The 27,540-nt window shown below is 33.0% G+C and overlaps 1 protein-coding gene across 4 annotated transcripts in view; it reads right to left on the minus strand.

The window, feature by feature from the left end:
• Positions 1-27,540, minus strand: part of LOC110994641 (RNA-binding protein Musashi homolog Rbp6) — a 437,627-nt gene that overhangs the window by 209,184 nt on the left and 200,903 nt on the right. For all 4 annotated transcript variants that reach the window (XM_022261424.2, XM_022261422.2, XM_022261423.2 and 1 more), the window contains exon 5: positions 11,004-11,045. In XM_022261424.2, the coding sequence (XP_022117116.2) occupies positions 11,004-11,045 (42 nt within the window). The remainder of the gene's footprint in view (positions 1-11,003; positions 11,046-27,540) is intronic.

Here is a 27,540-nt window from a genome sequence, read left to right on the forward strand (position 1 = left end):
TCGAGCTATATTGTTAAATCACACAGTTTATAGTTAATTATTATAATTGATGAAATTGCACATCCTGTATATTATATTCAAGTAGCAAAAAAATTAAACTTCACAATACAAACTGTGGAGTTTATATAGGCTATTTGCCAAATCCAAAGCTTTTAAATCGCGTTAAAGTAATGAAACAAAAACGCACGGATTTCTCGCCTTGCATTTTTATGAACTGAATGAGAAAACTGATTTAATATTAATCTATAGTGTACGTTCGTGATTTTAAACGGTGTGTTAATAATTTGTGGACGTAGATGAGGAAATGGAATTGAAACAAATGAGGATAAAAAAATAACAATTCAAATGGTTATACCTACTTCTACACACAACTCACTCCTGGTAAACTACTGCATTATGTTTTGTTTGTCAGCGATGTCTTATTAAGAGGGATATGGGCTCGCCCTCTCATTCTCCGTTATTACTAACAAAATCATTCATTCCTAAGTCTTAACATCGTTTTAACCAACAAACTCTTCAGCCACTTTCCATCACAGAATAAGCACAATTTGATAGAAAGACTACATACGCACATACGTACGTCATTGCCAACAGGCAAGAGACGATGGCAAGCGGCTGGATGGAATGTCGTCAAACCCTTGGAAGCTCGGAGTAGTATACTCTTGGGCCATGGGGTTCAAGTTCACAGGCTCTAATTATAGATTTAAGTCGACGCGACGCCTGGTATATGTGACTTCAGAGCTGGTGCTTTCCTCTATGAATAAGTATAAAAGGTACAGTAAGCAAACTTTTTTAATTTGTTTTTATTGTCTGTATAAACTTTTAATTATTTTAATTATTACTATGTAAAAATTACTCATAAAGTTAGATTAACTTAAATAGAAATAAACCCCAAATTAAATACATAAACATCATAAACATCCTCTAACTACGCAGCAAAAATTATATTACATTGTTTTGAAAGCCGGATGCGGTCTGCAAACTGAATTTTGATCCGGCTACCCGGCTAGCTTACCCTCACTTTTAAAAGGTAAAATTTCTAACCACTTGTTTAATATTTAAACGCACCCTTGTCTAGAATATTAACCAGTCCCAAAATATCTCGGTTAGGTTCAGTTTTTAATCGCCCGGATACCACTTGACGTGCGGCTGTGATGGATGGCAGGCGAGCTCGGGTCACGTTTTGTCATTTTATTAATACTTAAATTGGCCACTGGTGACGGAGAAAAAATATAACACTATCATTCTAAACGAAATTCCATCATCTTTGTACCCTCGTGATGTATGCTTCGAATATATTTTTTATCTTTATAAGTGTTTTGACCAACTATACAATTGAACGTGACTGTGACGTCATAAATACAATCGCAGTAAACATTATGTTAGCTTAACTAGAAGTTTGGTTTGTAGCTTATAAGAAACATCGCGTAATGGGCTTAAATAAATTTAAAGTCAATTAAGAGCTGTCAATTTCCAACGGCGGTCATTTCCCGTAAGACAGTGTCCAAGACAGTTAACGAAGAGTGCTGGGTTAATGGCATGTCATCGGTTATGATGACCTGTCTACTTCGATATAACCTCATCAGGATACGACACACATTATCAATTTTAAAACAAAAAATGGGGTTTAAAAAGAGTGACGGAGAGTTTATTGCCAGTTATTTTCTTCCGTTCAACGCTTGATTTGGCAGTAAAAGTAAAATTATAAGGATTTATTATATATTTTGGACGTTTACAAGTGTACATTGTGTAGCCTTTGTGTTGTGTTTTATATGAAAATGTCAGTCGTTTATACGAATAATATACATTTACATAAAATGTCGATTTATAATGATCCTGAATTGACTTGGCTGGGAATAAAACAAAAGACGGTGGCCGCTTTTTTATTTCTTTGTGATATCTAATTTTGATCTTTTAAAAGCCTCCAATTAGACCACAGTTATTGAAAAGAAGAGAACCTTCCAGGCTTAGGGCCTAGATTTATTTAAGCTGGTGTACATTCAAAGAATTGAATATTAATTGTCTGTGTACACGTTGTATTTATTTTAAATAATTTTATAGCCTACACGTAAACGTTTTGGCATTACCAAAATTTGGACTTCCGGTGCAAAAGTTATAAATAATTAAAAAATATTTGTATACCCGCCTATAACACCGGAAGGGTTTTGACGTGGGTTAAAACCATACAACCTGATACAAACTTGAGACATGTCGTGTGCAAAGCCGATAACACTTTAATGATTGATACACTCATACGTCTCTGTTCAAACTAATGACAGGGCGAGAGAGTTGACTTTCGAGTTATTAATTAATATTGCTATTATTTGGCCGAAAATTACACATTCATGTCTCGCTCGAGAACTTTATCTTGAATGTCAATGTACCATTAATGACACAATTTATATCGATTCAATGATGCTTTAATTATCATATATTGTAAAATTATTTATTATTATTTTGTAAAGAGAAGGGGCAAATGGGCTTATGGTAATTGATACCACCGCCCGGATACTTTCAATGTCTGCGGGCTTGCGAGGATTCGTACTGTAGTTAGGAATTGGTACTGTCTTTTCTTGAATGGTCCTAAGTCGAAATTTGTTTGGAAATACTTTAGTGGGCAAAAACAGCCTTATAAAACGCTAGTCGAACGGCGGCCATCGAGGAGGTACGGCTGGCCTTTTGTATTTTACTTTAAAGTATGAAACTCAGTTGCTTAAAAATCCGATTATGTTTGTAATATCTGAATTAAAACTGTACAACTCGATATTTCATACTGCAATTTCATCATTTCTCAAGTAAAATAATCGTACAATTTAAAAAAAAGTTTGTTAGCTGATTTAACATGAATTTGTTATTTACCTAGACGCTCAAAATGTTTAGCAATCCTATCTCACCTTTGAATTATTATGCTATGCGTTTATATCTGTTACACAATATGTAAGTATTATAATGTATTTAAAAACCAATATGTATAATAAATTCAGAATAATTAATGCATTTCTTTAATAGTTTCTCGACCCTTTCACATAATACGTTATTCTGAATGAGGCTATATAATTTAACACCTTAAGTTTGTTATTACTTAGAACAAAGGGATTAATTTCACGTAATATTGAAGTTTCATGCATAACATGAAGTGGCAAGAAACACGATGAAACTATGTGCCGAGGTGCACAACTGCTGATCTGACTGTCAATGCTATTGCACGCAAGGGGATAATTTTCATCCTTTGACTGTTTCAGTCGAGAAATCACAGTTTAATTTTGAATGATTTCTAATTGTTTTTCAGTAATATTTTGTTTAAAGCTCCGATTTGTTTTGTGTTTATTTTTGTATGTATGCCTATTAAACAGCTGTTGGAATACGAATATAACAATATTTATTTAATTACACTAGTAGTATAAAATGTCTTAATCTAAAAAACAAAGTCGGATTTTTTTTATAGAACAGGGGGCAAACGGGCAGGAGGTTCACTTGATGTTAAGTGATACCGTTGCCTATAGACACTCTCAATGCCAGAGGGCTCGCGAGTGTGTTGTCGGCCTTTTAAGAATTTATCTTTCAAAAATCGATAAATTTTTTATGTCACTTTTTTTTCGGACCTTCCGGAAAAGCTTTCTGTATATTAAATATTGCGCTGATGAATCGCGTGATTTGCTGATGATCGTAAAATGAAAAGCCTGTTTTGACATTAAACACAACTCGTATTATGAAAATGGTATCACAAAATTGTATGACCGCTATAATTATTGTATCGCTCTAGAAAGCGAATTAAATTATCATAGCAAAAATCCACCTATGAATTTTTGAACTGTATACTAGAAGAATGACCATTTGAAACGGGCTGTTATAACCATATTACTACATAATAAACTTATATTGATACTGCGCTAAATTTGTTATTTTACTTTGTACAAATTAAATTAATTGTAAGCAACTCACAGTTTTTAACGAATCATTATTGGAACACAATAAAGGACTTTCTAACAATTAGTAGCGCGCTTGAAAGGTAAAATTCTTGCAGCAGTGAAGAGAACGTACAATTAATACTAGCGAGCTACAATGAAACGAGTATTAATTAAACTGTATAGGGTGCTATAACTAACTTAATCTGAAATAAAAAAGCTCTGTACTACAATACGTAAAATGCAAAAGAAATATAAGAAACTAGAAGTGCAGGAGATTGCGTTAAGCGCTCTAAGGGAACGTGTTGAAAACTTTTCCATTAGACATTACGATTAAAATCGAGTTCTACAATGAGTTTTATACGTCCGATGGAGTATACGTTATCTACTTACAAAAAAAGCTCAAGTATTTCCTTAAAAGTTCTACGTATGACACTTACCCTGATAAAAATCGATTACGAGATGAAAGGAGTTTTTAAGCAATTTATTACATGAGACGCAACTTTTAACTCATGGAACGAGTTTCAATTTATTTTATTAAAATAGTTAAGGCCGTGGAGTCACGTATGATGAAAGTATTAAGGTAATTGTTTACAAGAAGTATGTAAGGAATTCATAAAATATATGAGAGAAAAGCGAGTTATGAGAAGGTCCCAACATGATTAAATGCAATTTCTTCACAAAGTATGCTCCGTGTTCTATGTGAAACTTTTGCTTTCAACAGCGGTTTCTAAACTCGATGTGAGAGCGATTGTGGAGGTATTAAAAGGGAGGCATTTTAGTGGGATCGAACCACTAGAAGGTGCGAGATAGAGGTAATATAGATGGGGATTAGTCGCACAGTTAAGTGTAGCACATTCACGTGGGATTTAATAAATGTAACACAGCTACAAGCTAAAGAATTGAGATTTCTTTCGTAATATCAATATGGACTCACATTGCCAGAAAACTCTCCGTCTTTTAGAATTAGTCCTTTCTTTTCTTGAGGAAGTTGGTTGTTGCATACTTGACATGCGTATGTCAAATTTATACGTTATTCAATTAAAACTTTAAGGCTAGGCCAGTTAAAATGACTGCCTTAATTCACTTCTATTCCAGCTGTTGACAAGTATACAATATTTATATTTACATTACAACCTCATTTGCCTTTCAAGGTAATGTCCCATATAAAACCAGCCGATAGGGGAAATCAGGTAAAAAGCCTGGTAAGTAATGACGAAACAGATGTTGGAAGTGACTTATGAGCGGCTCGAAGCTCATAACTAGTGTCCAGCGGCGCATAAGTCGCGCGACCGCAGAGTGAGGCTGCAACGGACGCCGACGGGCCAACTCACATTATTCACGACTATGTTATACAATATCTCGTATTTTACCTTTAATTAACGACCTGCTATTGGACTTAGCTGAGCGGCATTTTATGGCTGTTGTTGCCCGTAATTGTTCATTTGCAATGCAATTAATAACCTGAAGTAACATAGGTACAAGGTAATTTAAATGGGAAATTATTATGACGCAATCGTTATAACCTAATTAATTTTATGTTATACGATTGTTAAAGAAAATTGTTTTTAAATTAACTCCTTTACGTTAGTTACGTATTGTGGCATTTGGTTCGGTTGTGATGGTCTGAGAGTCATCATGGAGAAGCGACACGATCCGCCTTACCGGTTTAGTACGAGATTTGAATTAAGTATATTTACATTGATAATTTCTACTATACAACCCAGTTAACTTCGTATCACTTACATATATTAATGTCATATCTTATTTCATTTTTTTTAAACAGACCAAAAAGATCGGACCTTTAAAATGTAGGGTAGATGTAGCCGACACACTAATTTGTGCAGGATCTTTGTATCCAAGTAAGAATTGTTTATTTCTAAAAACAATAGACATACACACATATTTTACAGCTAGGAACAGATTTTATTGGATAATTCAACTGTCGTTTTTAGTTAATAATTATGTATCACCACCACCACCACCCCATTTGAATCTTCTCTGATATTCCTCAATTATTGCAAGATTAGGCGAATCATTCTCGAGTTAGTTAGACAAACAGACAGAAATGAGGTTTTATGACTTTATTTCTCCTAAATGACAAAAATGTCACTTAAATAAGAAAAATACTTTAGATTAACATTACATTGTAGTCGTTCTTAAAATAATCACAATAAAATGATAGCGGTACCCGCAATAAACTTAAAGTTAAAGTAACCAAAGAAATATAAATTAAAAGTAATTATAAGAAATTAATTTAAAAGTAATTTTGTCTAACCTATTCATTTAGCTTTGATTTGAATGAATTGAAAGAAGTAATATTTTGTTTTATTTGTGGGTAGTTTATTATACAGCTGTGTGTCTTCGTAGGTAAATATTTTTTTGCCATAGTACGTACGTATTTTAGGTAATGCAAGATATCTCGTTCGACGCATACTTATATGAGTCACATATTGCGGTTTGGTTAAGCAATTCATTGATCTATATAGATTGGTTTTAGTTTTATTTCCGATGCAGTCGTTTTGTACAAGATTATAAACCTGATTAGAGTAGACAACAATATTGCAGCAAAATGTATTAAAGTTGGGAGAGCTATAAATGAGAAAAATATTAAAATATTTTATTAAAAATTAGGTTACACGAACAATTCTTTAAACAAACCCAAAATCACTTGAAAACATTGTTACAGAATAAATTTGAACACTACTCGAGTAAAAATTTTTAATTGTACATTCAAAGTTTTAACGAGCGACTTACAGGAAAAAACGTCACAACGCTTTCGTGCAAGTAGGCATTGAAACAGTATTATCGCATAAAGGTGAAATATAGGAACTTTGGCTGTCAGTCTACACCAAGTTAAAACGAAGTAATTAAAAAAGAAAATACAAAACACTAAGGAAGTTGGAAGCTCTCTTTAAATTACTTGCGATTACACCGACAAAACGATTAATGAAATAGGTAGAAAGGCCTGCGAACGTCGATCGGATACTAAAACTAGTACTACAAAACAATTTTTAATTTTAATTAACTACAACATGTTACATTAGGTATTATTATAATAATATAGATTAAAAAAGTCATAAACAACGGGAAAGTAAGAAAACACTCCGATATGCTAAACATTATCCTCAGAGAAGTTTTCTATTTAGTATTATCTAAATCTAATTATTTGTTTATTAAAAATAGTTATATTGACGTAAAGTACGTTGCAAAAACTTCTTACAATAAATAAAAAAACATACCGTTAATAACAATAATAAATAACAACCAAAAAGGTTTTAAGGTATAAGAAGAAAGGCTGTCACAGATATTATATGAGTCCTTCCACGATAAAAACAAACACTCAAAATATAGCCAACAATGTACATAGTATTTACAAAAAGGTTCAAAACTTACTAAACTACACTAGGGAAAGAATTATTCAATACATCTTAGTAATAACTAATTGAGCTGTATTGTGTGACGGTATGTATATGAAGGTGAGAATGTATGAGACTTAACTATATTCTATACTATATTCCAACTTATGATATTTTAAATAATCTAAATATATACAAATAAATTCTTTGTTAGCGAAGTGTGCCACGAGCTTAACACAAGCCGTAGTTTACCAACTACACTAACTGTGGTAGAGATGTGGGTTTTTCCTCAAATATCTTACTGTAAAGAGAGTTGAATTAGTTTGAAGTCCATTAAAGAGTATGAACTGTGTAATCACAAATAGTACCGATTTTGGCGACCATTTCGGGGTCGATTAGAGTGTCTTAATTGAATTTGTCGTGAACTTTGAGTGTGCATGAACCCTGCATAGCATATACTTTCCTTTCATTGTTTAGACTGTAACTAATAATAAACAAAAGTGCAGCAAGATAGATAGATTTATAGATAGATAGATCGAATTATATAGATTATCGTGGTTTGTGTAACTCTTGTATTTCCTTTTTTGTTTTGCATTGTCATGAATCCTTCAAGTTAGCTTTTTAGTTTTTAGTTTGTAATTATTTTTTTAGCTTAAGATTAAGGCACTTCTTAAACTCATTATTTTTCTTTTTTTAGTCTTTCTCTTACTAGATGCCAAGAAGAGATCGCTTATTAGCGATAAGGTCGCCAGTTGCATCCTTTATAATTTGTATGTATTGTGTTATTGGTTTTCTTATAGCAACAAAGCGTAATAAAAATAAATAAGAGTTATATAATTTTTTTATTAAATAAAAACAAGTCCTCTGCCGCATCTATTTTTTTGCGATAAACTCAAAGACTGAACTGTATTTATTGCTGTTTTCGCCAATATCTAGAAAGATTCATGGGAAAGGTATATATTTTCTCAAGGTTTACGGACTACGGTTTCCCGTGTGATGCCGGTGCGGATCCATAGTTCTAATAATACTACTTCTCATAAAGTTTACGCTTAATCAGTTATGACGGACCAAAACATTGGTAATATCAACGTTCACATGTGTTTGTAAAATTTTGAACTCCATTTTCAAATGTGGCTCTATAATATTCTCTATTGTATAAACAATAGCATGGTTGCTTGGTATAACTGATTTAAAATATACTATACATTTTTTTATTACAAATTGTATCCAATTTTCGTCTATGGATCTATCAATAGTTGAATTATAACGTATAGCAGGTTCCGTTTCCGGTTTCAATTCTCTTCTCTCTTCTTCGGTTTTAAATTTTGAAATTAGAATTACGGATGTATTGTATAGTGAACGGAATATAAATATGTAACAGGAGGAAACGCTGACGTCTGCGTTCCGCCGCGTCGGTACGGAAACCGCGTCAATTAACTTGCCCACAATGACATATTAGCCTTTGTTCCATGTCTCTACGTCTACACTAACAATACACTGCGTCTGTTTATCTGTCTCCAAAGGTTGCTGTACAATTGCATTAAGATATCTTTAACGATTCCAATCAACTCTTTAATCTATATAATATATAGTTTTTTATCAATTTTTACCAGAACATTGATTTTGACTTTTTTCTCCGAAACAATTAAAACTTGGCCGTCACCCGCCAGATGTTAAGCAATTTTGCTTGAACTGATTCTAAATTAAATAGATCTGCGAAAATAAAAAGCCGGTTACTGTCAATGTCAAACAAAGAAGATGAAAAAAGTTTTCTTTCGGGTTCCATTTTCCTCCTCAATTCCTCTTTTAGTCTCTTAAAACTTTTCAAAATAAGAGGTTTTTGCAAGAGTCTCAATTATCGATAAAGGCGATATTAAAAATTCGTTTGTTTTGTCCTTAGTTTGCCGAGAAAGATGTCCCCTTTTTCTATTGTTTGCATTAGACGGGAAACGGCGCACGATAATCACGAATTTGAATTTCACCGCAAGCACAAAATTACAATTTCGCGCGTCGTTTATCATCTCGACTAATTACACTTACAAAAAAGTTATTCCACAAAATTATTCCAAGCTGAATACGCTACGGAATCAAGTCCGTACTTAGGTCGTTATCAGGGCTCGATCGATAGAACATGATAATTTACATACGAAGGTGCCATTCAGTGATGAAGGAACAATCTCTAAATTTATTCGTGAGTATTATAGTGTACCTAACATGTATGAGCCAGTCCTTAATGTATTCATGTAATTCGCATAGCCGGCATCCCCTTTGACCGGCCACGCAACGCCACACGGGCCGGATAGAGTAATGTTTTAAAACCATCCATCAAGTATAATGTCCATATAAAAGAAAGAGCGCGCCGGCTTTCGCGGTTTTGTTAATATCGCAAACATTCCCGTATGTGGTGTTCCAATTTCAAATTGTTTCTCATACAAAATGTTATTCTGTAATAGAGAAATCTTTGTAGTTCAATTTATTACCCAAATGTTACGTAAAATTTTTTTCACGTGAATTATTACAGAAGTAATATTTATAGCTGAACAAAAACATTGAACCGATAAGCCTTGGATTCGAAGTCTTAACATTAAATTTATTGGCACGCAAAATCCTCGCGCAGATGTTTGGGTATCGCGGATATTTTGCCTATCGTAAAATTGTTAATATGAAGTTACCTTTCCCTTTTAAATTTGAATTGCAAATTGTCTCTTTACTTAAGCTAATACACTCTAAATTTAAACCTGCCTTACTCTTTGAACCAAGAATAAACCTTTGACATCAAGACAACATCAACGTATAATGAAAATAAATGCAGTGATTTTTTTTGAAATAATCTGATAATTGTAAAAACAATAACTCTCTTACGTGGGTTGGAAAATTCATTTGATTCAAAGCCCGTCCCCTAGTAGTCCCATTATCTAGGAAATTCGTCAGATAGAATTGTCTGGAGCGGAAATTGTGCATTCAACTAAGGAAGTTTGTTTGAGGCGCAAAAGTAATAATAATTTTATAAATGTAAATTTTATTTAAAATATATAAAACTGTTATCCTTTAATAGTATTCGATAAAGTAATATAAGGCTATGTAAAGACATCAGTGTTATACCAGTGGTTACTTGCGTCTGTCAACCGTTAGGTCATGTTTTCGAGTAACTGGTTACAAATAACTATAACATTGAGTGCCCACGGGTAACAGTATCTTAACATCGGATGAGCGCCCTGCACATTCTTTGTTCTTCAAAAATATACGAAGTATTATCTATACAGACATGTGGCTACCATGCAAATGTTTACAATTGAATCTTTTTTTTAATAATTTACAATGAAATATCATTGGAAAACAAAACAACCTTAATATATAGCTTTGAAATATTGAGGCAAAAAGTAGTCTTATTAATGCAATATAAAATCCAAATTTTACAAATAGGATCAAGTGTGATATAGGACGAAATAGTAATTACACAATTCAATCAGGCCTGAGCATTCAGGCAACGGTCCCGAAGATCACACTCCGCATACTAAATTATAATCCCCTACTTATTTATGCATCATGAGCCAACATCTTAATAGCGAGCGAGAGTTACGTCCAGCCTAAAATAATATTTTGTGTAAATGTTTTAAAATAAACAAACGGTTAGCAAAGATATTTTGCACAATATGTCGTAAGTTCAGTGAAAATTTAATCTCGATGGGGTTAATAAAGCCCCAGTTTATGTCTGACCACAAAGATATCATTCGCTTACCTTTGGATGTGCTCTTCTGGGAAATGCCACTTTGGGGTCAATCTGTAAAGAGAAATACAATTTTAATGTGGCGAAAATAGTTGTAGCTCCTGGTGTGAGTTGAGTTATTTCTGTTCTCAAATCTATGATATGATATATTAATAAAAGTTTTTTATATCTAGTTGGTAAGATTGGCGATATTTTTATTTTTTATAACTTATATAAAAGTAGAAAATCGAATCAATTCAACTAGATTACAGTAAAAAAAATAAAGTTTAAGATGAAACAATCTGTATCTTCTACGGTTAGAGGAATTTTAGTAAAGACGATTAAAATAGTTGAAAGTATTATTTATTTATTTATTCACTTACAGACTATACATGGCCAAACTACTAAAAAAAGGCTAAAATATATAGGTATACAATATTAATAATAAAATAACATAAAACACAGTAGATAGCTAGCTATAGAGCTATAGAGCTAACCTCCAATATCCTACAATAATAAGTACCGCCATATCTATTATTATCTATACATAATATGACAGAACGAGAAGGGTATTTTAGTTTTATAGGGGATAAATTAGTAAATTTTTACTCTTATTACCATGAGGTTTAAAAACTGTTTCGGTAGGAGGGCCTATAGAGAATATAAAGAACAAGGCACAACAAATTCTAATCTGAACGGATAAGCTATTTAAGTGTTAAACCTTTTGATTAAGAAACCGTGGTCTCAAGTTATAACACCATCATGCGTACGTAATAAATTCAAATGGTCCGCGCGGCTGCACAGCCCGCCGAAAATCCCGCAAAAAAGCATCTGCCCCAAAATCCTGTGCCGTGGTCCTGTCACTCGATTTCTCTCGTCTTTTTCATGTAACCGAGCGGCACTATTTCATACGTGCCACTGTTTAAGCTCTCAGATTTTCTCCCGGCAACCAGCGGTCGCTTTGAGCTTTTTTTCCTATCTCGACGCGTTTGCTGACCGTTATAAACGCAAAATATAAAGCTTTTCCAAGCAAAATGTTTTTTTTACTTTCGCTGATCACTTTCTCGGATGAGTTGTAATTAGAGGATTTAGCCATTTTTCAAAGAGAACATTTTAAATGTTACTTCAAAATCCTATTTTCTAATCTAATTTTACAGCGCTGCGACTGCAAGCCTAAGGACAAATTCTACTTTTTTTTATAGAACAGGCGGCAAACGGGCAGAAGGCTCACCTAATGTTAAGTGATACCGCCTCTATCATACTATCATACACTCTCGATGCTACAGGGCTAACGAGTGCGTTGCCGGCCTTTTAAGAATTTGTACGCTCTTTTCTTTTCAATATGACTTAGGGTCCCTAAGTCGAATTGGTTCAGAAATACTTCAGTGGACAGCTGGTTACACAAAGTGGTGGTGCGCGTAATGTACTCTACTACTTAAATATAGTTTTGCACTTATTTTAAGTGCGTTACTCTCATACATAGACCACGTTAACTCCTCAACTTAGGTAAGTGGAGTTACACAAATCTGAAGAATATTCACAATAGATTAAGAGCACGCAAGTCCCTGTAATTACGGAGCATGAGAGAATAATTTAAAAGATTTCGCCCAAGAGGACTGCATTACTACAATATCAGAGAAACAGCTTTACGGCATCATTCATACATTCTTAATTATTTAATTATCTTTTGAGCGCTCAGCGGAATAACGCAGCTACAGAAAATCCGGCATGATTTGATTAAATTGGATTTCGCCTGAAAGAGTATTTTATTTTATGAAAATATAATTTTACGCTAATCTTAAGCCATATCTATTCAACATCGGAATTGCAAATGTTTTATTAAATAATAAAATAATAATCCATCGGCACTTCAATAGGATTTGGCGTCAGATTGCATTTGTTACTTTGGACATTATGCTCTAATTCTAGGCAAGTATACAAGTATTTGAGTAACATAATGTTTATTTAAACGCGTGCAATTTTGTACACGTAGTAAAATCACCAGCAAATTATATGAACAAGCAGAAAAATCATAAAACCCCAGATGGTGGCGTTAAAGCGATTAAGCGGGTCGATGATAAATTTTAACGAGTTATTTTAATGGAAGCGATCGCAGTCAGTGGCTAGCTGGCAGGCTGTGCCGATAGAAAAATAAAAGGGGACCACTAAAGACTGGTCCATTCTGGTACCAACATTACCTTGCTTCAATTACTTTGAAATTATTACAAGAGACTTCGAGTATCCGCTCTTCCTGCTCTCCCTAATGAGTGTGTATTTGAAAGAATTTCTTTGAGAACTTTTTCGTGGGGCTCTTTCCGGGGTGTATTTTTTGTGGAAGTTATTCAGCAAAATGAGCTTTTTTAAATAGAAAAATGTATCCTTCTTCTAGTAGTTCCTAGCGCTTTATACCTTAATTAATGGGGAAACTAAACTTAAATATTGATGCATTTTACATTGGTTTCGATTTACAGCTAATAATTAATGAATTTATAATTAATGTTTGTTATTTTACTTTAGTAATAGTATGTAGTCATCTCTTTACATATTTTCCCCAATGAAAGGCTGATCACCTGTTAACACAGGAATAAGTCCTATTAGGCACACACAAAAATGGTAAATGAAACACATAAAATGCAGTATAGAGGCAAATAAACTTTATTATTATTAAACATACTGTCAATATTATCAGTCGGTTGGTGTAATGATATCAACCCCTGATCATGGCTGGGTCAAGGTAATCCTAAAATGTAAGGGCTGTTCTCATAATTAACTTTTGTATATTGTGGGAGCAGTGTTCACAGCAAGCTCTCACCCTGTAGTCGTAGGTTTATTCCGCGGTTCATTCTTTCCTTTTCACATTTAACTCTCTTGAACGGTAAAGGAAAACATCAAACCTGCTTGCCTTAGACCAAACAATTTACGGCACGTGTCAAACAAATTATCATACTAATACTGACAGAAATCTGAGGCCCAATTCTTAAAAAAGTTTTAACTGATTTATTTATTTAATATCAAGTGTGTACAAGTCCCGTTTTGTATAGTGAAAGCCGCGGAACAATGCATTAAAAGGATGTACAAGCAACTGGAAAATGGTAAAAAATATAAAAATTTATTGTCTCGCTATAATATTTAACAATGCGGATAAAAACTTGGCCACAAACCTGTGCCACACAGAATTGACAGCGAAACATCGATATACCAGTGACGTTTTGATATGCCATTTGCGTGATTACAATCGACGCAGCGCCGCACCCTCCTTGCCAGCAAACCTCCCCCTGACTTCCCTAGCGATAAAGATTGACATCACCGCTTTTATACTCCAAATTATCCTAAGTCGGTGTAATAAGCATCCTAAAACAAACCCTAATCCAACGCGTTACAGGCCATATTCACCGAGTTGATGATTTTAGCGTGTCATCGAAGAAAAGATTGCAGGAGAAAGCACATTAGTGTTATCACTGGTAGGATACGAGTATGCTTGGCGTATACGTTAAATTTTATATAAAGTAAACAGTTATTGACGTGCGTGTAGTTTTTCACTGTATGGTTACTGCATTTTGTATGACTACGATCCAAATGTGAACAGTGTTATTGGAATTCTTGTTTCTTTTGTTTTCGATGAGTTGTCAATTCCATATTGATTTATTGTATGTATACTTGTTAATATTAAATTTAAATGTTGTGTGATAGTAACCTTTGTTATTTGGTAGCCCTTTCTCTCGTAGCATGCTAGAACGCAATGAAAAGAAGCGATAGAGAAGATAAATAAGAAGAATACGTAATGTGAAATGCCTTAAAACTCAAGGCTATAAGAGAGCCAGGCAACAAGGTACACAGATAAAAAGACTTTAAAGACGACTATATGGAAGGGAGCAAGGGAGAGAAGGAGGGCGCCCTAAAAAAGAGGGATAGAAGATATCTTCTATCCAGAAAACGTCTAATATTATCTATTTAAGCGTTACCAGAAGGAGTAAGAAGGAAAAGAGAAAGAATGCCATGGATGGAAGCCTATACTCGTGAAGGAGTACCGATTAATGATACTGAATGAAATTAGGATACATCTAAACTGTAGGTACATTTGTAATGATTTGAAATAAACGAGATTTATTAACCTTTATATAATCAATATTTCCTTCCTTCAATTTGTGTGACCAAAAACAGTTTCATTAGCAAGGCTAATCCCTTGTTTAAATTTTGTTAACTGATTTAATATTTCAAATGCTTACGGATTAATTACATATGATAAGCGTTTATTACAATTTGTCACATTTATATAATATTTGAAAATAAATATACTTGCTGTGTACTTAGACATGTCATCTGATGGTTCATCCACGCATTGTAGTATTTTATATTTCAAGTTTCTAAGAAGATTCTTATGCTTTAATATTAAATGCTTTTAATTTTACACTAACTGCCAGTTCTCAAATCAAGGGCGTAGAGCGGAAGAGAAGAACTGGCAATAAACTCTCCGCCACTCTTTTTAATCGCCAAGAAATACTGGGGTACCGGGGAATTTTACCCGACATGTTTGAGGGTCGCTAGGCTAAGACCCGTAAATGTTTTTGACGTACAGGACTCAGACCTTTTTTTATAGAACAGGGGGGAAACGGGCCGGAGGCTCACCAGTTGTTAAGTGATACCTTAAAATTTATTATTAATACCTTATTATTAACATACCTAGCTTTTAATTCGTTTCCGAATCTTACCACTCTTCATTTTATATTATTCGATCCAGGTCTATCTGTTAAATATCTAAATAGAGACATAATACTGCAATGCATATTGCATGTATAGGATTAGTATTTGAGCTTCGGTGTCGATTCACTAGCACCTTACCGTACACGGTGCAAATGCTTTCAATGATCTTGTCCGGCGATCGTGCATCTTGCTATTCGATTCCACTTTAAATGCATTTGATATCAATGCAATATCAAACACGTAAATGTATTAGACTGAATTCATATATGGAACACAAATAACAAATTGGAATAATGACACGGGAAAGAAACAAAATACAATTTAGTGATTTGCATAACAGAAAGTATACTTTTGATTCAACTTAGCGTTTTACATATTGCTTCATAAAATAAATATTGTTTTAATTAATATTTTTATATATTCTTGAAACGAAACAAAATAATTGTGTGTTATATCTGAATTAACAATGTTTGCAGAATATGTTTTTTTCAGTGGCTATAAATTGAATACAAATAGGCAGCTTAAAAATTAACATTGGCGGAATTTTTAATTATTTTTTTCTTAACACTGAATGTTCTATGGGATTTTCTTATGATATACGTTTGACATTGTAATAAATAAATGTCGATTTTGCGTGTATCAAAATGTATATAGTTGAACAAATGCTTTTGTTTTGGTATTACATGTTGGTTGTTAAGTTTTTGGGTCGATCATAAACTGGCCTGCCTGATTTCACGCGGTTAAACATCGATTTTAAAGTTTTTTTTAAACATTTTTACAATGGATAATTAATGGTCATAGCTGAAACTGGTCCAGGTAATTTTGAGTTTCGTTCCAAACATCATTCGTTATTATAATATAAACACATACATTTTGAAAAACGTATTTCAGAATTCACGCAACTTTTATTCTTTGTTTGAAGAAAATCGGATGTTAAAAGGAAGGGTAACGTTAATAATATCAATATTGTTTTAATCAAAACCACAAGGCATTGGCGGAAGTTCACAGTTATTGTTTGACATTGTAATGATGGTACGCGATTATGGGAACTATAGGCGAACCTATTAGAAGCAATTAAAATTAATTGCATTCGCAGTATTGAAACTATGAGTAAAGCTTAATGAAACTAGCATTCAGAACATGCAATTTCAATCAGCAAGCGTGTTGTAAAATCTCGATAATTAACAAACGTCGCGAGGGTGGCGAAGACAAGAAAGTCTAGTGATGCGAACTCGATCGAACAATGGTTCATCGAGTGGATTGATGCAACTTCCATATATTTAAATCACGATAAACGTTTGGAGTATGCATCAACAGCCTTTCCTATAGCATTTAAGAATATCGTAATCCATGATGCTGTTGTCCAATGACACTGTTGAATTTTATAGACGTAACATTGATTACTAACAAAACACATACACAGAAACACACAAAATAACTCAAACAAAAAAAATATGAGAGATAAAAAAAAATTGTAGGTATGTTTTAAATGGGTAATGCTTAATAATTTCGTTTCTTAGGCACGCCCAATGCGTTTGCCTTCACAAGTATTAATTCTAGAGCCAGGGTGCGACCAAAGGGTTACAATTCCACAAAAGCTATCACTCATGCCACATTTTAACTGAAGATAACTACCAAAAGTAAAACTCATGAAATATAGGTAATATCTCAAAAAATACTGATCGGATATAATTTAGACTGTTCTTTATGTTTAAATTTTTGGACAAATATATAGTTTCGAAACTTAGCGTATGTTTGGAATAAACGAGTACATAATAATATCACAAATATATCAAACTAATAAGGTACTTCTTTTTAAAGTTTTTGACATGCTTTTGAAAGTTATTCGTACTTACGTATTTTTACTAAGCTCAGTTTGCCTTAAAAAAGCTAGGTTTTGAATACTTACGATCTCAAAACACGTCACTTAGATAGGCGTATAACAAGGAGCTAGACAAGCTATTAAAATTTAATATCTAATATTTTCATATTAAATTATATTTATAAAACGCTGAGCGTGCATACGTCATAAGTGTCGCCCGCCCACTAAGTGGGAACCGCATCATTTACTGTTCAGTCTGCGACGCGTAGTCTGCCTCCTAATTGGAACGAATTTGGCTGCAGGTGCCACTTGACTTGGCTCAAGATTAGGGGCGAGCTATTGCTATATTTCCTCTGGAATATTTGACGTTCAACGCGTGGCACCAGTCTCGTGTATTTAGTGCTATTGTTAAGAATAATATATACCTATTAGCACGGTACTATTAAAGTTATTCGTTTGTTTCAGTTGTATAAAGTTAAAGCGGTTTTAATAAATAGTTTAATGCTCACGACACTTCTATATATATAAATGAACCCATATTTATTTAATATACCTTCATCACGCATGAACGGCTGGACCGATTTCGCTAATTCTTTTTTTGGTTTGTTATTGTCAGGAGAAGGTTGTTATGAAATAAAAAAATAAATTAAATTGCTCGGAAAATTTGATATTTTATGAATACTTACCATCATATTAAGTAATTCTAACTTTTGTTACAATAGCAAATGAATTTTTGGTCAGTACATAGCGCTCTTACAATTCAAACGGTGAAAGAGAAATTAATATGCTTCGATCGGAGTTAAAATACATATAAAATAATTAAATACGCGCTAGAAAAACAAATAAAGAATGTTGTATATCACAAAGTATATAAAAATAAACACTTTGTTTCTGAAATATTTTTTACGTTAATTGTATCAATTCGATATCAGTATTCATAGTTAAGACTGGAAAGAAAACGTCTTTCTGGTCCACTGGTTATAAATAAATTAAAGTTATACAAATTTTTTTGGTTAATTTAAATCACTTCTCGCTGTCTGTACGATTAGAATTTTTAAAAGTTTTGTTTCATATGTATCAATAATAATTCTCTAATACAGTATAAAGGTTACATAAAGGTGTTTAAATAATGAATATTAGTATAGCACAATTAAAATAATAAACTGTAAAGTGTTAAAAATCTTGAATATTCATGTTAACTTTATTAATTTACATTCCCAAGAATCGGAGCCCGTAGCATTGTTTTAATTGCTATAGCTTTTAGTCATTCAATAAAGAAATATGCAAACAAGGCTCGAGATTGGAAAACACTCGACACAGATTGTTTATAAAGGAGGATTTTGCACAGGGAAAGGCTGTAATGAAGCCTCAACGGAGGCTCCACAGACGTCATTACAGGCATAAGTATGCAAGTCAGGTGACGCACATTTTCATGCGACGTCGCAAGAATTTTATCGTCGGTTAATTCTGTGAGAAAAATGTTATTCGGTAAGAGACCGCGTGGGAACCGACGCGTTGTCGAGCCTACTACTAATGCAATGTATTTTTCCTTCACTCCGTAAGATATTACTTTCCCTTAAATACCGTCGAAAGGGCAAATGGCGGGAAGGAAATGAAACTTATCCGTCAGTACCGTTGAGAATGTAGTGTTCGTGGGAATCCTTTTTAACGTGCATATTTCAAGGAGGATTTCTTATATGTTATGTATTCTGTTTTAGTTATAGAGACAAATGATAAATATTTATTCAAAACAAATAACATAATACATAAAAATATATCTAATAACTAACTAAATTAAAAAATATTATTAAAAGAAGTCCCTGTAGTCAAGGTTCCGAAGATACTGGCAGCGTTCCCCCTTAGAATAGCTAGACTAACTCTTTGTACGAGGTAGTTACCAGATCTTCGTTCTCCTGTGATGTCGACTAACCTTTTTGATAATTACCTAAAAAGCCTCATCGGGCTAGGAAAAAAAATGATTTAACCGTTAATTTCGAGTAATAAAACTTTATATTGGTTCGGTTCAAATATACTTTATTTCTCAACGAATTACATTCGTTTAGTGAGAATTTTAGAGGTTAGTAATGTACATCGTTTTGAAAATATTCTATATAAAATATTAGTTCGTAAGAATATGTACGATATGTTATACAAAAGTGCAGGTAGGTCGCATCGATGTTACGATCGAATAGTAATAATTTTAGACGCTCGTTCACAGATATAAATAAATAGTAAGTAAGTATTTTTTTTTGTTTTGTAAATAACCTACATATTTATGCTATTAATTTATATTAAACTTTTACTATTTTTATGGACAAATATATAATGTGTGGAATATTCGTAAATTTGTAAATATAATAAACTGGAAGGCATTTTACATCAGTCATCTTAAGTTAAAAATAGCTAGATTTTCTCAATTGAGGAATTGTAATAATTTTTGGATTTGCAAATGAGCATATGGCACGGCAAAAAGAACAGTTATCACAGCCCATGGACGCCAATTTAAGTGGGTTGCCGGCCTTTTATAAAGAATATTTTAGGCGTTGAAACTTCGGGTACCATTTGATATTTAGTTTGTAATGTGTATCTAAATAAAGATCTAAAGCTGGTCAGACAGTTCTGATTGAACAAAAGCTAGATACGATGTGTTCAGTGGTCTCGCGAGACAAAGATTACGCATTACTTGTTCTGTGTCCGGATCTATTTGTATAAAACACAGATGTTTTTCAGCTAGATGTGGCATATTATTGTTTAATCTACATATAACTGAGATTAACTACTTGACTTGAGAGAAACCCTCTGACCCAGTGTGAGACATTTAACTTTAAATTTATATTTATGTAAAAATATTTGCATATAGTTTGCATTATTAATTACGCAAAACAGACCAAATTTGAGTCTAAATTGCGGAAGATGAGTCCACCTACCTTTGGATAATTAAGATTTTTTCTCAATTCTAAATTTAGATTTTAAATTAATTATATAAATAATTAATATAGAAAGGGACTGTATTGTAGGTGTTTTGTGTTTTATCAACCTGCAATAAAATCAGTTTCTAAAAGATAGGATACTATATGAAAAATACCCGTGAAAGAAAATGTTTACTAGATTAATAATAGCAAGAAAATGGATAGTAGCTCTCGAAACTTTATATCCACGTTCTAAAACTTCTAGATAGGCATCCAACGCAGATATTTGCAGTCAAAACAGACTTGGGCGATCTCTGCACTCTGCGCATGTCACTCTGTATTATTTATTAACTCCAACAAGCTTCCGATGCTACTTTATTCTATTGTGTAACTAAATCTACTGGTTTTGATGTCCGAAGCAAGTTTCGTCTGACAGAGCAGACGAAAGTTTTCCTGCATACAATATGCCTGTCAGGCGAACTGATATATCTTAAGGCGAAGACAGAATAATAGAGGATTTAAATATGAGATAAATATAGCGAGAAAATCACGAACGAAAAGCTCTATGGGATGACCTGCTCAAGATGATTTGACGACTCGGGTCAAGGTTTGTCGATGCGAAAGTGTATATAAGTCTAGCTTTTTAGATACACTTGAATGTGGATCATCAGAAAAATATGTTACATGTATAATATTGGAATATAGAGTCGTCTTTGCAGAGTCTGCGGTATTATTGTGGGAGTCCGTGCAGTAAGGATTCTTTATTAAGCATTTCTGTTCCCCAATCTCGTCAGGTGGGGCGAAGGTATACATTTCAACTTATTATTACGGATTTTATTTGGTACCCGCGTTTTTTCTATTACATAATACAAAATATTATGACCATTTTCAAATATATTGCATTTTTACTTTTACCATATTAAAATAATTCTAAAGTATAATCCATAATATTCATATGATTAAATAACATTTACAACTCGACTAAAGGCCGGTTTTCCAAGTGTAATAAAAATATGTAATTAGAAGCTAAACGTTTATACTAAAACATGCTAACGTGGACGGTTAAAAAAATACTGAGAGATCCTCTGTAAAAGCTTATTTTAAAACGGTCTTTGAATCGTCCATTATTAATGAACTCGTTATAACGTTAATTGCCACAATCGGCCGAGGCGTGGCATTAAAACGACATTAAAAATGTATGCTCAACATTTAAAGATTCACATTTCGCGGCACTCGCGTGCGGCCGATTTACAAACTGGCCTCGTGCCCGTTAAAGCAGATTACGGTCGAAAAAAAATCAACAACTCTTGGCGTTATGAGTTAATTTTGGAAGAATAACGCAGGCGTCGGTTAGTGCTTCCCTTTATTTGGCGTTTCGCTCGTATTGTTTAAGCGGGTAATCCAGCGCAAAAACATTATATAGCGGGCCACATGTTTGCTACTGTAGCCTTTTATTATCACTTTTGTAAGGGAAGCTTCGTAATGGAATTGTTTAAATGAAATACCGACTTTGATATATTCAGTCTGTGTTCGATTTTCAAACTGTTATTCCCAAAAGTGAATCATTCGATCAGAGCTCCCACTATAAACTTGGAAATCGTTGCTAATATGTTTTTCTATATTTGGTTTATTTATATATATTAGTAACTATAAAACATATCTTAATATATATATTTCTTGTGTGCGTGTGTATGTGACTGAACTCCTCCTAAACGACTTGACCGATTTAGACGAAATTTTTTGTGTGTGTTCAAGGGGATCTGGGAATGGTTTAGATTCACAATTTTGTCCGCTGGACAATGTTTTTTTAAATAATTTTCAATTTATTAGTTGTTGTTGATTTTGGAATGTTTTACATTGGATCCGACAGACGGCGCTACCATCGCAGTGTCAAATTTTAAATAATATTCGAATTTTAATTTTAGTCTTTCCCGAAATTTAAAAAAAGTTTTGTTATCATTGTGTTATATCGTGTGTGACCATGTACTGGATCGTTAGATATTGTCATAACATTTGAATAATAATTTTCATCAAAATGGCTTATTAAAAATTGAAATTTTGAAATTAAAGACGTGTAGTCAGGACAACGTCTGTCGGATCCGCTAGTTTTTATGTATTATTTTATTTTGACACGGATGAAAAGTAAGTGACAGAATGACTTAATTTCAATAAGTTTTATTACAAACATTTATCAAACAATAAAAATATTCAGAATTTTTCGCTACATAATTTCCTTGTTGCAGTGAACGTCATTTTTCAAAGGAGTCGATGAAAAAATAAAGGCGTCTGCGTCTCTGGTCTGAGACGTGTTTACAACTTATACAATAATTCAAATAGCGTACAGCAAATTTATGCAGCTGCACGGCAACATACTTGAATGGCTGCATTGAAAAGCATTTTATTTTCATGGCGCCCTGGTACCTAGTATTTTCGAATTCAGCCAGAGAGACTCGAACGTGTTAGGTGGCAATATGAATTTATGATCATGGCGAATTAAATGCGTTAAAGTCGAACGTGATTCGGCGAAATACGCATCGGAATTTAATTAAGCTTTTGCACTTGACTGCGCATTTCGCCCGTGCTGCAGATGTATGCGAAAGTCAATGGACTAACGCGTCTAGTTATAGGCTGAAAGTGTGTTTCCAATTACCACCAATTAAACCAGGCTGAGACTATATTGATTTATATTCATAATATAACTATTATAGTAAAATCTTACGACCACCTATCATTGCAATAACGTGTTTAACACACTGTTTAAAACAGTGAAATTATTTTATTGACATATAAAGTATGACATATATAAAACTTTATCGTTTTACGTAGGGTTCTTCAAGATAGCAGAAGCAAGAAGAGCGTATCTGTTCTATAAAAAAAAACAAATACTAACAATGGTTAGACATACATTAATTAGTTTATTTAAAGTACATCACATCATATATACTGCATATACGGTAAGATACAATATATTCTAAAATACATGAAAATTACGGTAAACGTAAATTTAAAAAAATACACTGCTAACTACAAATTATGTTATTAAACACCAATTACAATTTTAATTAACCAAGGTAAAGAGACAATAGCATTTTAATTAAGAAATTCTACCTACTATTGACTCATTAATTATGGTTGAAGTTGCTTCCAAAATCTTGTAACAAAAACCAACCTTCGTCTGAGATCTGCCAGTAAATGTAATTTAAGAACTCTTATTAATTTTACTAATATTGTGCAAGTTTTTGAAGTGAAACTTCTTTAGGCGCATGAGGGTAAATTTTTTACTGAACGTCACGCAGATGTGCAGCGTTTATGTCGAAGAAAAAGGAGAGAGTGGTTGGGACCGATTGAGAGAGAGCGAGAAAAAACACACGTTATTGGTTGACGTATTCGTTTAGTAGTTACATATAAGAACTTTAGATGGAAATTCTGTCGCATTACGTCTTGTGCAGTACAGGCAGATTTTATATTATTTTATATAATATTTAATATTGACATACAAATACACGGACTGATCATATAGTGGTACATCTATTGGGGCTTTACCTTAGTAATAATAATAAATTTACAAAGAAGTTTGTACGCACGCACTTTTTTTAATTGTATGTAGGTAACATAAAATTAAATAATATAATATTTATTTATTGCGCTCAAACATATAACTACACCATCACTAATCGCTTGGATACTTAATTCAGGTTTAATTTATTCTTTCTTAACGAAAGGAACATAAAAAAATCTTTCGTTTTAGTTAGGCTTACTAGATGAAATTTAAGTATTTAAGTGGCTTCTTAAAGCAGTTCCGGCAGCGACAAAAGGGATCCACAGAGCCAGGGTTGGCGGGTAAAGAAATTCTAATTGGCTGCCAAATAAAAGCCCATACAAATGAACCTTACTTTGAAGAAGCATTAATACCTTTTATAGAGAGAATCAAAACGCCGATATATTTAAATACGCTGAAGTAGGCTAATTTCGTATTATACGCAACAATAATTATTAAAAACCCTTAGAAGTTCGAAAAATAACAAAAAGCGTTTCATTTTTTGTACAAGGTGATCCCAAGGTCGAAATGCTACAAATATTATAATGATGATATTTTAATTAAAAGTAATCCACCGGTGGAGTACATCCAAAATAAAACTTACACTCAGTCGCCGTATACAAAATCAATACCAGGCTACTAATACTAATACTTCTATTATGGTTATTATGTAATTAACAGGAAATCCATTGAAATTAGTAAACATGTTATTTCACCATGCCGATAGAGGACAAGTCTTTATTTTTTTATTAATTTTATTATTAATTACTTAAAGATGTCATGTTGAACATGTATTATGGTTGCAGCTTATTTGCAGCTTCTTTCAACTTGGCGATTAAAGACTCGCGGAGAGTTTATTACCGGTTCATCTCGTCCGTCCTAAATGTAAAATTAGAAGCATTTAATGTGTATTTCTTTATTGGTATTGATAAGTGTATATTTTGTTACCTAAATAAATAAAATATTTTTTTTTTTTTTTTAGTTTGATACATTTTATTAATATACAATTACAAACTAAAAATATATCTAATAACTAACCTTAAAAGATTTTGAATTTGAACGTGAAAAATATCCAAAATGAATGTATTAACACCTTTATACACTCGTAAATAACTTAATTTATATTGTTTCCAAAAATTATGTACTATTATGTAGAACTAAAACTAAGATTACGGAAAGGTAATAGATAAAGTTGAAAATTAACATTATCTATTACTTTATGTAAGTCATATTGTTATTGTTAAAAAAAATACCTTTAGTTTATGTGGGATTTCTAATGTGCCCGACCTCAATTTGATGTAACATTTTATATCGGTATCAAAATTTATTTGTTCGAGATTGTGCTCAGAATATTCAAGCGATATATTTTAGAAGACGACGTGATTTATTAATGTTCTTAGACGTCATTTAGACAGCATTTGTGGCACATTCAGGACATTGTTAAGCTGTTTGGTATTTTTTTTAAATATATAATGGCAATAGTCACTTTATGACAGTTTCAAGTAAGCTGTTTCTTTCTTACTACGTTAACATTTACTTATTAAGTGATTTGTAATACTGGTATTTTAACACCCTCCATATATACATTTATAAACCGTAAAAACTCAAAATGTTAGTAAAATAAAAATAAATCAGTGGAACTACAAACTTTTTAATTCTGGGCCACATATATCCGTATTTGTTTCATGATAATTTGTTAATCATTAGATTGCCTATTAAGGCAAGGAGGTAATCGGCCTTTTTGTTACACGTAGATTTTTTTGGGTCTAAAGCAAGTCGGTTCCCTCACGATGTTTTCCTTCACCGTTCGAACGAATGTTAAAAGCGCACACATACAGAAACTACATTGGTGCACAGTCGAGTTCTGATCCTAGGGCCTCAAGGATGACAGTCGTACGTCTACACCACAAGGGCAACACTGTAAAATCTTAATACAGTATAATATATGACTGTCCAATATTTTTACTTAAACACTTTGTGATCTGTATAACTACATCTTCTTTATAATAAATCTTTTAATTAATTCACATAATTTGTATAGTGAACGAAATTAGTTACGCGATATATGTAACGATTCAATCGTTTCCAATCGATACGCCTCGAATAAACTTGGATGGAAAAATAAAGTTTCGTTATTTCTTAATAAAATATAAATGGCAGAAGTTTTACACTTGAAGGACGAACAGCAAAAACCATTATGATAAATATTTATTGGAGACTAAATTCTGTATAAAGGATTGTTTTTATGCACGGATCGGCATAGTATCCTAGTGCCTAACTGCCTTAGATCCAGGGTTCAAACTCTGGATGAGTAGCGCTTTATTTTTAATTATGAGTGCAACGAACCAGATAGAAATGGGAAAGAAGAAGGTAATGTAAATCATAATTAATAACATTGTTATACATAAATCTCAGACCTAACATGTATGTAGCGGCACTGACTTATTGGTTTATTTTTTATGACCATTGAAAGGAATACTCATGTTTATAAAAACCACACTATCGAATATCAACTCTTAGTAAGTCTTAAATCACAATACCAATATAAGAAATACTGACTGAATGCCGCGATTTTCGCGTTCATTTTATGTAAATTGAGAAAACGCTCTCTTCTCGCTCGATTTGTGAGGCTTCAGCTAATCTTCCGCCAGTCGACTACAATTTAATCAAAGTAAACAACGCCGGGCTCTGTAATTTATCTAGATTATTTCGTGGCGAGCGGTAGTAATCGCTTTTTTTCTCCATCTGTCGAGAATACCCGGGACCGATATAAAGATGAGTGTTTAAATAAATGTATGGAAGCATTTACGGATTATTGAAATTGCTAACTGTACTCGCAACAGTTGACCGATTCATCCGATGCAATACATTTGAAGCTAAGATTAATGGGCAATGTACTAAAAAATAAAACATCACAGCAATAAATTCAGCAATTTAAATTGTACTTGATTAATTTAAACGTTCCAGGCGTGTTTTAAAATCGCAGATTTGCCATTCTAATTATATGTAAAGTTATATCATTTGAAAAAAGGTCTTGGCCTCACGTTAATGTATCTGTCTCATGATTATTTCTAATAGTCAGGTAAGTGGACTTTTTAGGTCTAAGTCGGTAGTCGGTCGGAGTAAGGAAAAGACTATTGGAGCACAGCAAGGGATTGAACCTACGATCCCAGGGAGTAGGATAGCACGTTGAAAGCAATTGGCCAAAATTGCGACATTAACATTAAAACAAAAGATGACAGCATGCGTTGAAATCTGATTGCCCAATTGGAAGTAACATGAAACACCATATCGCGCATCAACGCGTATTAAAAATTTTGGCCGAATCTAAAAATCGTTAAGTCGTTTTACATTTACATATATTTTATATTGCAAGCCATTTCAATAACATATATTTAATATTAAAGAAGTTCAATACTACATAAAATATTTAAAAACAGATTTCCTCAAAAGTGACTTTAATAAGTAAATAATATGTTCACGAAATTTTTCACGAGTCGGAAGTAAAAACATTTTCAACTGTTGTTTTTCCCATCACGATTTTACCGTGCAATTTTAAGTAGCCAAGAGAATTAAAATTGTAAAAGTAAACGCAGAAAA

The sequence above is a fragment of the Pieris rapae genome, chromosome 7 (genome assembly GCF_905147795.1).
Source record: "Pieris rapae chromosome 7, ilPieRapa1.1, whole genome shotgun sequence".
Taxonomy (NCBI): domain Eukaryota; kingdom Metazoa; phylum Arthropoda; class Insecta; order Lepidoptera; family Pieridae; genus Pieris; species Pieris rapae.